The sequence below is a fragment of the Ranitomeya imitator genome, chromosome 8 (assembly GCF_032444005.1).
Source record: "Ranitomeya imitator isolate aRanImi1 chromosome 8, aRanImi1.pri, whole genome shotgun sequence".
NCBI lineage: Eukaryota > Metazoa > Chordata > Amphibia > Anura > Dendrobatidae > Ranitomeya > Ranitomeya imitator.
In genome coordinates this window covers 97,227,166-97,245,660 of record NC_091289.1, presented here as the reverse complement: position 1 = coordinate 97,245,660, position 18,495 = coordinate 97,227,166, and the positions used below count along the sequence as shown (strand labels likewise).

General features: G+C 44.7%; 1 protein-coding gene across 2 annotated transcripts in view; it reads left to right on the top strand.

Annotated features, from left to right (window-relative positions):
* The window catches only part of HSD17B7 (hydroxysteroid 17-beta dehydrogenase 7), a 169,439-nt gene extending 157,937 nt beyond the window's left edge, over nt 1–11,502 (top strand). For both annotated transcript variants that reach the window (XM_069737193.1, XM_069737194.1), the window contains one exon: nt 11,247–11,502. In XM_069737193.1, coding sequence (XP_069593294.1) covers nt 11,247–11,351 — 105 coding nt within the window. In that variant the 3' untranslated portion in view covers nt 11,352–11,502. The remainder of the gene's footprint in view (nt 1–11,246) is intronic.
* The last annotated feature ends 6,993 nt before the right edge of the window (nt 11,503–18,495 follow it).

Below are 18,495 nucleotides of genomic sequence, written 5' to 3'. Positions count from 1 at the left end.
GCGGCACCGAAGACAACTGTGACAGGCGGGGAGCGCCAGGATCGCTGGGACTAGGTAAGTATGTAATATTCACCTGTCCACGTTCCAGCCGCCGGGCTCCGCTCCATCTTCCCGGCGTCTGCGCTCTGACTGTGCAGGTCAGAGGGCGCGATGACGCATATAGTGTTCGCGGCGCCCTCTGCCTGATCAGTCAGTGCAGAGACGCCGGGACCGGACGCTGGGAGCTGCAAGCAAGAGAGGTGAGTATGGCTTTTTTTTTTTTTAATTGCAGCAGCAGCGGCCATGGCACAGATTTAATTGGAGCATCTATGGGGAAATATGAACGCTGCAGAGCACTATATGGCACAGATATGGGGAGATATGAACGCTGCAGAGCACTATATGGGGCACAGCTATGGGGAGATATGAACGCTGCAGAGCACTGTATGGAGCACAGCTATGGGGAGATATGAACGCTGCAGAGCACTATATGGGGCACAGCTATAGGGAGATATGAACGCTGCAGAGCACTGTATGGGGCACAGCTATGGACAGATATGAACGCTGCAGAGCACTGTATGGGGCACAGCTATGGGGAGATATGAACGCTGCAGAGCACTGTATGGGGCACAGCTATGGGGAGATATGAACGCTGCAGAGCACTATATGGCACAGCCAAGGGGGAATATGAACAGTGCAGAGCACTATATGGGGCACAGCTATGGGGAGATATGAACGGCGCAGAGCACTATATGGCACAGCTATGGGGAAATAATTATCTATTTTTATTTTTGAAATTCACCGGTAGCTGCTGCATTTCCACCCTAGGCTTATACGCGAGTCAATAGGTTTTCCCAGTTTTTTGTGGCAAAATTAGGGGGGTCGGCTTATACTCGAGTATATACGGTAAGTATTTTGTGTGACATATCTCTGTGATTTAAGGGCATAAAAATTCAAAGTTGGAAAATTGTTTTCAAAATTTTCACCAAAAATCCGTTTTTTTTTTCACAAATAAACGCAGGTAATATCAAAGATATTTTACCATTATCATGAAATACAATATGTCTTGAGAAAATAATGTCAGAATCACTGGGATCCATTGATGCGTTCCAGAGTTATAACCTCATAAAGGGACAGTGGTCAGAATTGTAAAAATTGGCCCAGTCACCCTTGGGGCTTAAGGGGTGAAATAACCCTAGACCGGTGAACACACCGGTGAAATAAATGATTGATGTAACTAGTTTGGGGAGTGGGCATGAAGTAAACGATTGTGAAAGGTTACATAGCATGATAATCTATTTAAACAACCTGAACTTATGAGAAACTAGATGGTGGCCCGATTCTAACGCATCGGGTATTCTAGAATATGTATTTATGTATGTATATAGCAGCCACATAGTATATAGCACAGGCCACATAGTATATAGTAGCCATGTAGTATATAGCAGACAAATACTACGTGGCCTGTGCTATATACTATGTGGCTGCTATATACATACATATTGTAGAATACCCGATGCGTTAATACAGGCCACGCGATATATAACAGTGGCCACACAGTATATAACACAGCCACGTACTATATAACACAGGCCACGCAGTATATAACACAGCCACGTAATATATAGCACAGCCCACGCAGTATATAGCAGCCACGTAGTATATAACACTGCCCACGCAGTATATAACAGTGGCCACGTAATATATAGCACAGCCCACACAGTATATAGCACAGCCCACGGAGTATATCACACAGCCCACATAGTATATAACACTATGTAGTATATAGAAGCCATGCGGTATCTAACACAGCCCACGTAGTATACAGCAGTGTGTGCACCATATCCCTGGTAAAAAATAATTAAAATAAAAAAGTTATATACTCACCCCTGGCATCCAGCAAAGCTCCGGCGATACGCGCGCGGCTACCGCCATTTTCCGTTCCCAGGATGCATTGCGAAATTACCCAGATGACTTAGCGGTCTCGTGAGACCGCTAAGTCTTCTGGGTAATATCGCAATGCATCGCCGGGAACGGAACGGAAGATGGCGGCCGGCGCGAGTGGCTTGGCGGACTACGGAGGGTGAGAATAGCAGGTTTTCTGTTTTTTTATTATTTTTAACATTACATTTTTTTACTATTGATGCCGCATAGGCAGCATCAATAATAAAAAGTTGTGGACCCACAGGGTTAATAGCAGCGGTGACGGAGTGCGTTACCCGCGGCATAACGCGGTCCGTTACCGCCGGTATTAACCCTGTGTGAGCGGTGACTGGAGGGGAGTATGCAGGCGCCGGGCACTGACCGCGGGGAGTAAGGAGCGGCCATTTTCTTCCGGACTGTGCCCGTCGCTGATTGGTCGTGGCTGTTTTGCCGCGACCAATCAGCGACTTGGATTTCCATGACAGACAGAGGCAACGACCAATGAATATCCGTGAAAGACAGACAGACTGAAGTGACCCTTAGACAATTATATAGTAGATTGGACAACAATAAAACAAAAATATTGCAAATAATTATTATACAATTTAAAAAGATCTACACAATGAAATCTGTAAAAATTAAAATATTCATGGATAAAAAAATGAATGGACAAAAATTCCAGAAAAATGAACAATTATGCCTACAATTGTTAATAGCTAATTCTATTGAACATTTTGGTAGCAAATATTAACTAGGAAAATTTTGAAAAAATACCTATAACAATAAACAGGCAAAATGTTCATAGGTTATTAAAGTTGCAAACTGGAGACGCAGCATGTGTGGTCTTAGCACTACAATACCAAATGCTCATTATTTGACATGTACCTGGCTTGTTTTTTTACAAGACCAATACAGAAATTATTTTATACCAGAGAAGAAAAGAAAAGCTACAGACAAATGTAAAATTTGGTAATTAACTTGAGAAGCTAAAAACAGAGAGGGCACAGAAAATAGTGGTATGTTAAACAACATAATGTTATAAATTCACTACAGGCAGAAATTTGTACAGAAGCCTCTGTCTAAACCATATTGATTGATGCACCTAACTCGATACAGATAGTCACTGAACGTCAAAGAGAAAGAGAGGACAGAGCCAAAAGCCAGGCTCCGAAGCACAGCCTTGAGAATGCCGTATAGAGGAGAACACTATGCAAAAGGTTTTTACTTTAATGAGTGTATAACTCATGTTGTTTAAATAATTATCATGCTATGTAATCTTTCACAATCGTTTACTTTTTGCCCACTCCCCAAACTACTTTCATCAATCATTTATTTTATCGGTGTGTTCACCAGTTTAGGGTTATTTAAGTGGGATACATGGGTCATTTGGAATGTCATGATTAAGGGAGCTTAGTCTCCAGAAACGCATTGAGATTCCCACCCATGTGTTGTGGCTGTGTGGCAGTGTTTGTTAGGCTCCATACAGTAGAATTAGTTCCATTATATTGCTCCATACAGTAGAATGGGCCCCATGATATTGCTTCATACAGTAGAATGGGCCCCATCATGATATTGCTCCATACAGTAGAATAGGCCCCATTATATTGCTTCATACAGTAGAATGGGCCCCATTATATTGCTCCATACAGTAGAATGGGCCCCATTACATTGCTTCATACAGTAGAATGGGCCCCATTATATTGCTCCATACAGTAGAATGGGCCCCGTTATATTGCTTAAATACCGGTCTCTCCCGTTTCCCACAGGTCTGATCTCAGCATCTTCTGACTCTCTGCACTGCTCGGCAGATGCACACTGTTGTGACTTCATTGTGCCCTCAGATGTCAGTCAGAACACGCTGAAGACACTGTAGCTGTGGGGAACGAGGGGTTGGCTCCCTAACTCACAGGCGCCATAGCGTGTCGGTATCCCTGACAATGACTGGGCTACCCTATTCGCCCAGGGCCCCAGCACTTTTCCAGGTGCTCCGGGTGTTGACGCCGGCACTGGTTGTCATGTTGGGTTAGTTCAGCATGCTTGCACCCCTCCTTCTCTTTTAAAGGGCCCGTGCCCCTAAAAATGTTTTGATTTTGTTTCAGGAAAGATAGATATCTTGGTATCGTGTTAGCCAGTAGATAGAAAAATATTTAGAATTGAGAGTCCTCAGTGGTTGATACCTTTTTAATGGCTAACTGAAAAGATGATAACAAATTGCAAGCTTTCGAGACTACTCAGGTCTCTTCATCAGGCATAGACTAAAATAAATTCTGAAGAATCACATATTTATGCACAACACATCACAGAAAAAGACATGGATAAGACAGGTGACATTAAGCAGATTTACCATGAGTGCTAAACAGTTATGTCCATAAATATTGGACCAGTTCTTAGATAGGAATGTTTTATTGTCCTCTGATTGGGGTCTGGTTCTGTTGTGATGACCCCACATGGTCTGAGGGGCAAATTTCTTAGTTCCTTAGTTGTTGTAAAAAGACATAAATCCATGCGACACATTCATTCCTGCACTAAGACTGTCAAAAAGTCATCATCAGTTTATGTTCCCCTATTCTTCTGGCTCTTTGAGATTTGAAGTTACCTTTTAAAACAAGTAATTTCATGTCCATAATGTTATGATTGGGGAGACAAAAATGTATTGCCACAGGTAGATCCATTCTTTTTTCTCCTATTGTGTTTGAATTCTCACCGCCACACAATAAGAGAAAAAAGAAGAATATGGGAATATAAACTGATGATGACCTTTGACAGTCTTAGTGCAAGAATGAATGTGTCGCATGTATTTGTCTTTTTACATCAACTAAGGAACTACGGAATTTGCCCCTCAGACCATGTGGGGTCATCACAACAGAACCAGACCCCAATCAGAGGGCAATAAAACATTCCTTATCTAAGAACTGGTCCAATATTTATGGACATAACTGTTTAGCACTCATGGTAATTCTGCTTCATGTCACCTATCTTTATCCATTTTTTTTATGTGATGTGTTGTGCATAAATATTGCAGGTGTCTATGCAAAGTCCTTCTGGTAGGGCGACAATGAGCAGTTAGTACTAAATTCCAAACTGTAAGTGCAAGGCTAGGATCCCATTGCGTTAATGGGACCGCGCTAACGGACAGCGTTGCACGGCGAAATTAACGCCGTGCAACGCGTCCGTTAGCGCGCCCATTAACAGCAATGGGGACGTGCATCACTAGCGCGTGCCATTTTCGGCACGTGCTAGCGATGTGCCGGTGTTTTGTGGCGCGCCGCGGACGCTGCTTGCAGCGTCCGAGGAGCGCCCGCGGTCCGACCCCTTTACAACACATTGCGTTAGCGCAATCCGCTAGCGCTAGGCGCTAAACGGATTGCACTAATGCAAATTGCATTAGTGCAATCTGTTTAGCGCCTAGCGCTAGCGGATTGCGCTAACGCAATGTGTTGTAAAGGGGTCGGACCGCGGGCGCGCAATGTGTTCAATGTCAGATTGAACCTAGCCTGAGATGGAGTGTGGGAGCAACAAGAAAGAAATTTAACGCCTGGTGTGTGACATGAGGGAGTGCTCCAGCTACTTTCGGCAAAACCTTAAATCAGTGTGGTAGCCTCTGTGGACCACATAGAATACAACACATTTCATAAAGCATCGATTTCCTTCCGCAGGGATGAAATGTACAGTAATATAGATATTACATTACCTTTAAAAGGGAACCCATCATCAAAAAGTGACCTATTGTTTAAATCAGACTTGTTTAAATATACCGGATATTTTTTTTTCATCTTTGAGGTTTAATTTTAATTTTCCATATTGCCATGTATATTACATTTCTGAAATCTTGCCACTTTCACACTAGAATCGAAGCCTACTACTAGATTCATACTTGCTGTTCTCTACAGATAACTTTTCAGCAGTCTCATTATTATGATAGACAGTTTTACAATGACAGGTAACACTTCTGTACACAGCAGATAGCACAGGATTCACCTATCACAATAGGTGCTTGGTAACCTCTTGCCTCCTTCTCTTCACAATGCTCTTTTTCCAAGGAGCGTATGTCCAGAGAGCCCTCCTTTGTAAAGCAATAGGGTCAGAGCCAGTGAATTGCTGCCCATGTCCTTATACATCGGCCAGGTCTGTTCAGCAAAGCCAGTGTAAATTCAGGTGTCGTTCAGCTTTAAATTTAAGCAGGCATTGCTAATAAAAATATAAGGCCTCCTTCACATGTACGTGTCTCTGGTACTTGTGGCATCCGTTTTTTTCACGGATACCACACGCGTACACACTATAACCTATGGTGCTCTGTACTTGTCTGTTTTTTACCAGCAGCACAGATGAGTAGAGTTAATACAAGTCTGTGGGTCCGTGTAAAGCATGTACAACATATGGAGGGCATCTGTGTGCCCTCAGTGTGCTGTTTAGCACTGCAAAGTACAGGAGAAGTTTTAGCATTGATTTTTCTTAAGCCATACCGGAATAAAAGCATGGCACTCTGATCCAACACGCCGAGGGCACTCCCTGATCCAACACGCCGAGGGCGCGCCCTGATCCAACACGCCGAGGGCGCGCCCTGATCCAACACGCCGGCGGCGCACCCTGATCCAACACGCCGAGGGCGCGCCCTGATCCAACACGCCGGCGGTGCGCCCTGATCCAACACGCCAGGGGCGCACCCTGATCCAACACGCCGGCGGCGCACCCTGATCCAACACGCCGGCGGTGCGCCCTGATCCAACACGCCAGGGGCGCACCCTGATCCAACACGCCGGCGGCGCACCCTGATCCAACACGCCGAGGGCGCGCCCTGATCCAACACGCCGAGGGCGCGCCCTGATCCAACACGCCGGCGGTGCGCCCTGATCCAACACGCTGAGGGCGCGCCCTGATCCAACACGCCAGCGGCGCGCCCTGATCCAACACGCCGATGGCACCTGTACCCTTTTTTTGTGATACTGGTACTATACGGATGTGTGCAGGAGACCTAAGATGGCTTTGTATACTGATAATACTAAATGCGGCACTTGTACATCTTCAATACTTCTTTTATTAAACTAACCAAAGAGAAAAACATCCCTAAAAAATTATTTTATTAATGATATCTACACACCAATATATGTTTAAAAACACCCAATTAGAGATACTGATTAGGGAATCAAGGTAGCGGTCTTATGAGGGGTGGAGGATGAAAAAATAGGTGTAAAAATATACCTATAACTCCCCCTAGCAGGCCCTTGAATCTGATGGCCTACCTAACAGCGGAAGGTTTTCACTCCAATATTGCGATGTGGCACCCCCACTCAACGACGGCTGTCCCTTCAATCCCTAGCAATGCCTATTCTATACAAAGGACACACAAAACAGAATAACAGAAGTACATTTGGGTCCAGATGAATCCTGTGCATCTGTGTCAGGTTACGTACAAGAAAATGCTGTCCTAAGCCAGTGTAGGGTAACCACTCTAAATAACAATTTGCCAGAAAGCAACTAATCCCTAACTAAAGACTTAAAATATAACTTTTATTGACATTACTAGTAAGGGAATTAAAGTGTTAAAACTCACACTAGTCAGCTCAGTATAATACGGACACTAGTATATTATCCATTAGTATCGTGGGTCCAATGGATAATATACTGTATCTGTGTCAGGTTAAGCACATCTAGCCTCTAAACATATAGGTCTCTATTGATAATTACAGACCGCCTAGGTCTCCACTAGTGTGGCCTAGGTGAAGGAAAGATCTTGGCTTGTTTACATGACAGCCTCTCATATAGACTATATAACAATCTAATACTACTAATATGGAAATCAATATAAGAAGAAACACTATTGCATATAGATCAAAATTCCAATGTAGCGAAAAGTCTATATTCTCAACCTATTCAGGCAATGCTTGTAGGGAGATAAAAAAGCACAGACAAGGGGAATAATACTCCATCAGATAAAGTGCAGATGTGCTCAATACAGCACATAGCTCAAAAGTTAAAGGAAGGCTTACCTGTATGTTCAAGAAGAATCCCTTATTCCAGCTATAGAGGTAAACTCATCCCTAGTCCCATCCATATTTACTTGGGGGATCTTCAGGGGACTTGCATGGTAAAGATACCCATCCCCAGCGCTCACACCTATTTAGGTATCAGTGTGCCCACCCCAAGATGATTCTGTGCTCATGCTTCTTTTATTAACCCATATGTAATCTACAATCCACCTACAAATTGCAGCTATTTGCTGCTTTTTAGTGTTTTTACTGCCAAGAGTGAAGGTTTTGGCTGCAGAAATAAACCTGCAACATGCCTAACATGCCTTTAGGCCACGTTCACACTAGCAGTATTTGGTCAGTATTTTACATCAGTATTTGTAAGCCAAAACCAGGAGTGGGTGATAAATGCAGAAGTGGTGCATATGTTTCTATTGTACTTTTCCTCTGATTGTTCCACTCCTGGGTTTGGCTTATAAATACTGATGTAAAATACTGACCAAATACTGATGGTGCACACGTTCAGGTTTTTTTGCATTTTTTTTCACAATAAAAACTCATTAAAAACGCATGCATTATGCATCCTATCATTTAGAATGTGGTAATTGCGACCAGGAACACCGTTTTAAGTGTTAGGATTTTAAGGGGTAGAGAAGACAAGGGCTCAAAGGGTGGAGGAGTTAAACTATTGAGTACTAAATTTATGTCCCGGGGGGGACCCGACTAGGGAGACTAGGACGTAGTCTACTTGCTGAAGTTATGAATCTTTTGATCCAGCGATGGCCAGCTAGATCCTGGTCAAAAAAAGGAACTAAGGGCCGATACCTGAACTTTTAGGGTATGTGCACACGTTCAGGTTTTTTCGTGTTTTTTCCGCATTTTTTCGTGATAAAAACGCTATAAAAACTCAGTAAAAACGCATACACTATGCATCCTATCATTTAGAATACATTCTGCAATTTTTGTGCACTTGATGCATTTTTTTCTGCGAAAAAACGCATTGCGGTAAAAAAAAGCAGCATGTTCATTAATTTTGCACTTTTTTCACGTTTTTCCCACTATTCTATGCATTTGGAAAAAAAAAAACACATAAAAAACGCATGCGGATTTCTGGCAGAAATGTCCGGTTTTTGTCAGGAAAATTTCTGCCAGAAATCCTGACATGTGCACATACCTTAAGGCTGGGGAGAGCAAGGTTTTTATACTGTTGAATGATTACATTGCACACATTTCTCCTGTATAACTTACAATGACACAAACTTATTAACCCTTTTCTGACATGTGCCGTGATATGTAGGATTTTCCTGTTAGTACCTTTCAGGGCACATAACAGCTGATAAAAACTGACGTGCCTGCAACAGCAGCGGGTGGAATCGCTATCCGCCTGCGGCTGTTAACTAATTAAATACTGCTGTCAATATCTGTCAGCGACATTTACACTTGCGTTTACAAGAAGCGCATCAGTAATTCCAGCCATCGGTGATGGGTCTCAGAAAATGGCTTCATTTTTTATTTATTTTTATTTTAACAAATTTTGTTTTGTTTTTTTCGCCACTGAAATAAAAAAAGAACCTAGACATATTTGGTGTCTGTGAACTTGTAATGACCTGGAGAATTATAATGGCAGGTCAGTTTTAGCATTTAGTGAACATGGTTAAAAAAAAACTATAGAATTGCACTTTTTTTTGCAGTTTCACCACAATTTTTATCTTTTTCCCATTTTCCAGTACACGAGATCTTAAAACCAATGGTGGTGTTCAAAAGTACAACTTATCTTGCAGATAACAAGCCCTCACACTGCCATATTGACCAAAAAATAAAAAAAGTTATGGCTCTGGGAAGAAGGGGGGCAAAAAAACAGAAAATAGCTCAGGTTTAAGGGATTGCACATTAATGATTTTGTTCCAATTATTGTTTTTAGCGGGTAATATGAATTAATAAGTAAGACATGGGGGGCAGATTTCTCAATGATGTGTGTAATTTAGGCATTTTTCCTACGTTTTCGATATTGCAGATTTTATGCACGTATTGGGTAAATTATTTTACTTGTTTTTTTTCTTTAGTTTGTTTTTTACATGCATTTTTATTGTTTCTGACTCTCCATTTTTTCTCTTTTTGATATGTCATCTTTTAAGTAAAGCTGCTTAGTTTTTCATACTCTCTATTTGACTTTGACAAAACTTTATTGATAGTTATGTGTGCATTAGGGTATGTGCACACGATGCGGAAAACGCTGCGGATCCGCAGCGTTTCCGCAGCTGCGGGTCCGCAGCAGTTTCCCATGAGTTTACATTACAATGTAAACCTATGGGAAACAAAAAGCGCTGTGCACATGTTGCGGAAAAAAACGCGCGGAAACACAGCTGTTTACATTCTGCAGTATGTCACTTTCTGTGGATTCCGCAGCGGTTTTACAGCGGCTCCTATACCGCAGTTGTAAAACCGCAGTGAAATCCGCAGAAAAACCGCGGTAAATCCGCGATAAATCTGCAGCAAAAACGCAGTGTTTTTCCCTGTAGATTTATCAAATCCACTGCGGAAAAATCCGCAGTGGACCATTATACATGTGCACATAGCCTTACATGTTTTTCTACTGCAGAACTGCACTAAACCCGGATGTGTCTTTCTGCATCTCATGTAAGCCTATGTTAATAACGTGCACATAACTCACCGCAGGTCACTTTACGCTGAGTGATGTAAAAGCAGAGTGGCCATGAGATTGCTATAAATCCCATCTACTTTGCTGGAACTGAGACACTGCATTTTTAATGCAACAAAAATATGTAAGTCACGAAAACCTCATGGTGGGCATGCAGCCTTGGACAGCAAAAACTGACGGATTTTTACACCTTCTCATCCATCATATTGGGTGGTTCATACTGTTTGATAACCTGGCACATCTTTATAGTGTAAGTTTACACCACCTATTAGTTGTCTTAATTACTGGCATAAATTTGCCACAAGATTTTAGTGCATTTTTGTTGCACATTAGTTCACACCACTCTACACTATTCAACAACCCTTTTTATAGAAGTCGCACCCACTTATCATAGAATGGTAGAGTTGGAAGGGACCTCCTGGGTCATCTGGTCCAATCCCCTGCTCAAAGCAGGATTCACTAAATCATCTCAGATAGATGTCTATCCAGCCTCTGTTTGAAGACTTCCATTAAAGGAGAACTCACCACCTCTCCTGGCAGCCTGTTGCACTCATTGATCACCCTAACTGTCAAAAAGTTTTTTCTAATATCTAATCTGTGTCTCCTTGTCCTCACTTGTCGGACAAGGCTCATAAGAAATAAGGTGCGAGTCCTAAAAGACAGGGTTTTTGTGAAATTTAGTCTATGATGCATGTCACTATATATTTGCTCGGTTTCAGATGGACGTAGATGACACAAGCAGCCGCTCTTTTTATGAAAAGGTATTGGACTTGGAGAAACAGATGCGGAAGAGAGTTGTGTGTGGAAGTTCAGAAAATCAATGAAGATCGACGACTATCAATTGCTTTAATAATGTGAACATTTTTCTGTGGTCTTTGGATCTCAGACTAAAAATTCATCTCCATTATGAACTAAAATTATTTATATTCTCTGTATTATGAAAATTAGTATGATTAAAAAAGTAATTGTTTTTCATGCATGTTTCTCTTTCTGCTTGCAAGCTAGCCCTGTAGTGATTAGAGAGAACAAATGCCAGGAGAAGCTCAGATTGTCCCGTACTTGAGGTTCAATTTGTTCTAATGATAAACTGCTAGGCTGCCGTTCCTTGGGCCTGGAGATGTTTTGTGAGCTATTCAGATACATGGACGTCTGTCCACTATAGGGATTCTGGGGAAAAATGGGAATTCCCATCTTCAATATCCTATCCCAATATGTAGTAGATGTAATAATAGGAATATTAGCAATCTCCCCCAATTACAAATGTTATATAGTTCTTCTGATTTGCCATGTCTCTTACCCCATGTGCAGGGCATTGCAGCAGCTCAGTTACGACCATTAATCTAGAAACGTGTGCAGCGCCCCAGAGTCCTGGTTCCTTGCAGTAATGTTATTCTTCCACCAGGGGGAGTGATGTTACGTCTGAAGGCAATAAAGGAGATCTTCTCATCAGGTAACACGATGCATGCAACATGTTCACACTCCAGACCACAAGGGGGAGCTCTAAGCCTGTTTAAGGTGAACTCCCCTATATAACATCCTGATCTGGAGGGAAAAGAGGTTCAGAGTGCAGTTCTTGTCAGGAAGACAGAGGGACAGGATGGAGTGCTGGAGCTTGAAGTGCTGCAGCTCCTGAAGGTAGACACTAAGCGAACATATTGCAGAGAGTGTACAGGAAAGCAGAGCACAGGAGAGGAATATCAGAGGGAGTTCAGCTAGGAGCAAGCTGCTTCCTTCTGAAGCGCAGACGCCGGTAGCCAGCGTACCAAGGGAGTAAGGATTCTATGCTTTACTTCAGAGACTGGCAGGACAGTTAATTCCACGTTGACTGCCCGACCATATACCCAGGGTGGCAACTTGTGGGGGCCGGGGCGTCTCTGGGGTCCCTGTAAAAAGCCTCAGGCCACCAGTCATACGGGATTGTCCTATCAGTCAGTGGGACAGAGAGAAGAGACTTAACATCTACAATAGTTGTGAGGACCTTACCGAGTTGCTCAGCAGGGAGGTACTACAATGCCCAGGCGCTAGAGGAAGGCTATTGAATTCCACCTGGATAAGGAAACTCTGGATTTGCCTTCAGACCGGCCAGACTCTGCCTACCCCGTGGTCCCTACCCTGGACTGTGGATGTTGAAGCCTTCAGTAAAGGTAAAGAGACTGCAACCTTGTGTCCTCGTTATTCACCGCGCCTTACATCATCCACCATCTACACTCTGGGAAGCCCTGGGGACACACTTCACCTGTGGGAAGGTATACCATCTAGCTGCCATAACATCACCCCAGCGGACCCCTAAGCAGCGTCGCTCACCCTGACCGAAAATCCTGAAAATCAGGTCATCTGCCCCTAAGAACTGTGCCAGAACTGTATTTGAACTGTGCTTTACTAAAGGACTGTGTGTTACCTGCCAAAATCCGCCATTGCCGCGCAGCGTGGAGCTCGAGGAGGGGGAGCGATACCTTCGTGGGCGGAGCCAGCCGAAAAGAGCGCGAAGCAGTAAGACTGGTGCCGTGCTGCTGCCTGGAAAGCCGGAAGTGGAGACGTCGTGCAGCAGAGCCACAAGAAGAGACGCTGCAAAGTGCCGATTCTGGAGAGGAGCCCCCGACTTCCATCAGGTTAGCAGAGGGGAAGAACGGCCATGTCCGACCCGGGAGGGGAAGTAGCGGCGGCCGCAGACCTAGCAATACCCCCAGGCCCCGCAATAGGCACAGCCGCAGGCCTCGTTCTGCCACCGGGTCCAGCAGAGCTTGCCGCTTCTATCAGCCAGCCGGACACCGCCACGGCTACTACGACCATCATGCCCTTCTCCATGCCGTACATACCTGGAGCAGCCTGGCTTCCGCGATACTCTGGAGAATCACATACATTAACTGACTTTAAAGAAGGAATCTGCAGCCTGCTTGAGTTTTATCCGCTGACAGCCTCAGAAGGTTCACATGGTAACGGGCCAACTATTTGGAGCGGCTCTGAGGGAGGTGAAGTCATGGCCCGCTGCGGATAAAGGGACCGTGCAGCAGGTCTTTGCAATGCTTAAAACCACCTTTGACACCCGCACACCTACAGAAATCAAATTGAAGTTTTATGGGTGCAAGCAAATGCCGCTGGATAGCCTACGGGACTATGCCCTTAATCTCCAGGAGGCACTGCGGGCAATCAAGCAGGTTGATCCTAACAGCGTGCAAGATGAAGATAAACTCTTAAAGGAGCGGTTCATTGAGGGGCTCCTGTGCAATAACCAAAGGGCCCAACTGCACCTCCTGGCCATGCAGAATCCTGACCTGGCCTTTGCACAATTTAAAGACAAGGCCATCCAAGTGCTACAGGAGCGACAGCCCAGCCGTGCAGTACTTCCTAGGCGTCAAGCCCTCACATACCACCAGGAGGTGAGAGAAAACACCGTGTGCACAGCTATACTGTGGTGCTTAGACTAGGTTCCCAGACCTTCAATATAAATATAAAGAAGTCTAGCACTCAACTTAAGCGGCGATAGATTTGATTTATTTGTAGCACTTGAAACGTTTCAGTCCATAAGGACTTTCATCAGTCACGTGCCGTTAGAAGCCCATAGGGCTGGGCTCAGAAAGAGCAGGGAGTCTCTGCTAGCGGTGGATACCGTGTCTGGAGTCAGTGCCCCTCACCCCGAACACCAGCGCTTTCAGCTTGTGGGTGCTACATCCTGATGTGCAGCCATTGCCCCACCATTACAGCACTCTAATTAAGCTCTATTTTACCTCCATTCTCTATAATGCAAGCTGTGGCGGCGCTTTTTGCACATTCTGTGCATCCCTGCTCTTTCTGAACCCAGCCCTATGGGCTTCTAACGACACGTGACTGATGAAAGTCCTTATGGACTGAAACGTTTCAAGTGCTACAAATAAATCAAATCTATCGCCGCTTAAGTTGAGTGCTAGACTTCTTTATATTTATACCACCAGGAGGTGGCATCAGATCCTCAAGTTTCTGCTGAGGCCGATGCCCAGATCCTGAAGGACGATTCCCCTGCAGGACTACGCCCCCAGATGCAGGAGCTGACGAAGAGCGTTGAACAGACGATGATTGCTATCATCAGGACAGACGACCCATCTGCCGCCGCTGCAATCAGGCAGGATACATTGCAAGGTACTGTCATTTAAACGAGCAACCCCTGGGGCAAAGGGCCAACCCCCAGGAGTAGGACGACCGGGCCCGCAAAACTGAAGAGCCAAGTACATTGGGGGACGACCAGTTCTCCCCATTGTGGTCGACGGTATCCCCATGAACGCTCTGTTGGACACCGAATCTCAGGTGACAACTATGCCTTACGTCCTTTATAAACGTTATTGGGCTGACACCGACATTATTCGTGGCCCTGATGACGATTTCACTATAGTAGCCAGTAACGGTCAGCCATTGCCACAAGTGGGGTACAAAGAGGTCACCATTAAAGTGGGGCTGGTAGAATTGAAGGCCCAAGGAATTGTGATTGTTGATATTGACCGATGTGAATGTAACCCCATGATGACCATTGGTACGAATGTCATAGAAAATTGTCTTGCAGAGGTTATAATAATAATAATAATAATCTTTATTTTTATATAGCGCTAACATATTCCGCAGCGCTTTACAGTTTGCACACATCATCATCACTGTCCCCGATTGGGCTCACAATCTAGAATTCCTATCAGTATGTCTTTGGAATGTGGGAGGAAACCGGAGTGCCCGGAGGAAACCCACGCAAACACGGAGAGAACATACAAACTCTTTGCAGATGTTGTCCTGGGTGGGATTAGAACCCAGGACCCCAGCGCTGCAAGGCTGTAGTGCTAACCACTGAGCCACCGTGCTGCCCATATTGTCTTATTGCGACAGGTGGCTGACACTGCTGGTTCCAGGGAGCAACGTGTCCTGGAGAAAGAAATCAAAGCTCTAGTGCAGAGACAGCAGGTAGAACTGTCTGGTGGAGAAATTGGCCGTGCCACAGTGAGTGATTCAATCCCCATTGCAATACCCCCCAGGAGTGAAATGTTAATATGGTGTCGGGCAGCAATAGGCCTCAGAGGTAACAACTATCAGGCCCTGGTAGTACCTGTGTATTCAGACAGCAGGCCCACAATCCTGACAGCCAGAGGGGTGGTTGAAGTCCGCAAGGGGGAGGGTCCCAGTGCGTGTCCTTAACTGTGGGGAGGAAGAGGTCCACCTAACCAAATATGCCACACTTGCCAAATTGTTCGCTGTTGATAATAATGTGATCCAGGCAACAGAACCCTTTGTCCCGTCCAGCCAGGTGGAGGACAATGGCTCTGCAGGACAGATGGAAGATTGGTGTCAGAAACTACATGTGGGCACTGACTCTACACCATCACACCAAAAACAAGGGGCTTACAGGGTGGTTCATGAGTATGAGCGTGTATTCAGCAAACACTGTTGTGAATTCCGCTCTTAGGCTCCCTCCGGTGGTTGTAAGTGGCACTTTTGTGAGTTCTGCTCTTGGGCTCCCTCCGGTGGTTTTAAGTGGTATGGCTGCTCCTTGGATTTAGCAGTCTGCAGCTGCTTCCACTGATTGTCTTTCTGCTCGCCTATTTTTGCCTGGCTCTTCCCTTCAGCCAGTGCCACTTGTCAATGGTTCCTGGTTGGATTCACATCTCTCTTGGATTTCCCTGTTATCCTGACCAGTTCAGCAAAGTTAAGTCCTTGCTTGCTCTTTTCTGTCCACAGGTTGTGGACTTATCCGTTCTGTGCTTTTTATGTTTTGTCCAGCTTGTCAGTATGGATTAATTCAGTGAAGCTGGAAGCTCTGGGAAGCAGATTTACCCTCCACACCTTTAGTCAGGTGTGGAGATTTTTGTAAACTCTGTGTGGATTTTTTGTAGTTTTTATACTGACCGCACAGTATTCCATCCTGTCCTATCTATCTAGCTAGACTGGCCTCCTGTGCTACATCCTGGTTTCATTCTGTGCATGTCTTTTCCCTCTCCACTCACAGTCATTACTTGTGGGGGGCTATCTATCCTTTGGGGATTTTCTCTGAGGCAAGATAGTTTTCCTGTTTCTATCTTTAGGGGTAGTTAGTTCTCAGGCTGTGACGAGGTGCTTAGGGAGTGTCAGGAGCATCCCACGGCTACTTCTAGTGTTGTGTTGAGCTTAGGGACTGCGGTCAGTACAGGTACCACTTCCTTCAGAGCTCGTCCCATGTTGCTCCTAAACCACCAGTTCATAACAGTACAAGTGGCCAAAAATGAATTAAATGCATCTCAAAAGAAGGAAAAAAAAATTCTGAGCCATTTTTTTTTCTGTGCTCTGTTTTGTCTTTTTTTTCCTCTTGATCTCTGGGTGGTTCAGGATTTATGCTCTGGCATGGATGTTCAGGGTTTGTTTTCTCGTGTGGATCAACTTGCTGCAAGAGTACAGAGTATCCAAGATTATGTTGTCCAGACTCCGGCTTTGGAGCCTAGAATTCCTACTCCTGATTTGTTTTTTGGGGACAGATCCAAGTTTTTGAACTTTAAAAATAACTGCAAATTGTTTTTTGCTTTGAAACCCCGTTCTTCTGGTGATCCCATTCAGCAAGTTAAAATCATCATATCCTTGCTGCGTGGTGACCCTCAGGACTGGGCATTCTCCCTTGAATCAGGGGATCCGGCATTGCTGAATGTAGACGCATTTTTTCAAGCGCTCGGATTATTGTATGACGAACCTAATTCTGTGGATCATGCAGAAAAAACCCTGTTGGCCCTGTGTCAAGGTCAGGAAGCGGCAGAATTATACTGCCAGAAATTTAGGAAATGGTCTGTGCTCACTAAATGGAATGAGGATGCTCTGGCTGCTATTTTCAGAAAAGGTCTTTCTGAAGCCCTTAAAGATGTTTATGGTGGGCTTCCCTACGCCAACTGGTGTGAGCGAATCTATGTCTCTAGCCATTCAGATTGATCGGCGTCTGCGCGAGCGCAAAGCTGTGCACCATATGGCAGTGTCCTCTGAGCAGAGTCCTGAGCCTATGCAATGTGATAGGATTTTGACTAGAACAGAACGGCAGGAATTCAGACGTCCGAATAGGCTGTGTTTTTACTGTGGTGATTCTGCTCGTTATTTCTGATTGCCCTAAGCGTACTAGGAGGGTCGCTAGGTCTGTTACCATCAGTACTGTACAACCTAAATTTCTTTTATCTGTGACCCTGATTTGCTCATTGTCGTCCTTTTCTGTCATGGCATTTGTGGATTCAGGCTCTGCCCTGAACTTAATGGACTTCGAATTCGCCAGGCGCTGTGGTTTTTCCTTGCAGCCTTTGCAGAGCCCTACACCTTTGAGGGGCATTGATGCTACACCATTGGCCAAGGATAAACCTCAGTACTGGACGCAGATGACCATGTACATGGCTCCAGCACATCAGGAAAATTGCCATTTTCTGGTGTTGCATAACCTGCATGATGTTGTTGTACAGGGTTCTCCATGGTTACAGGAACATAATCCGGTGCTGGATTGGAAAACTATGTCTGTGACTAGTTGGGGTTGTCAAGGGGTACATAGTGACGTTCCTTTCATGTCAATTTCCTCTTCCCCCTCTTCTGAGGTCCCTGAGTTTTTGTCGGATTTCCAGGATGTATTTGATGAACCCAAGTCCAGTTCCCTTCCTCCACATAGGGACTGTGATTGTGCTATTAACTTGACCTCTCGTGTCTCCCCTTTTCCCCATAGTTTGTAAGCTTGCGAGCAGGGCCCTCATTCCTCCTGGTATCTGTTTTGAACTGTATTTCTGTTATGCTGTAATGTCTATTGTCTGTACAAGTCCCCTATATAATTTGTAAAGTGCTGCGGAATATGTTGGCGCTATATAAATAAAAATTATTATTATTATTCCAGGTTGTAAGTTCCCTAAGGGCCGACTTTTCAATCTGTCTGTGCCAGAGCATGCCGCCATGCGGAGTTATGTTAAGGAATCTTTGGAGAAGGGGCATATTTGGCCGTCTTCGTCACCATTGGGAGCGGGTTTCTTTTTT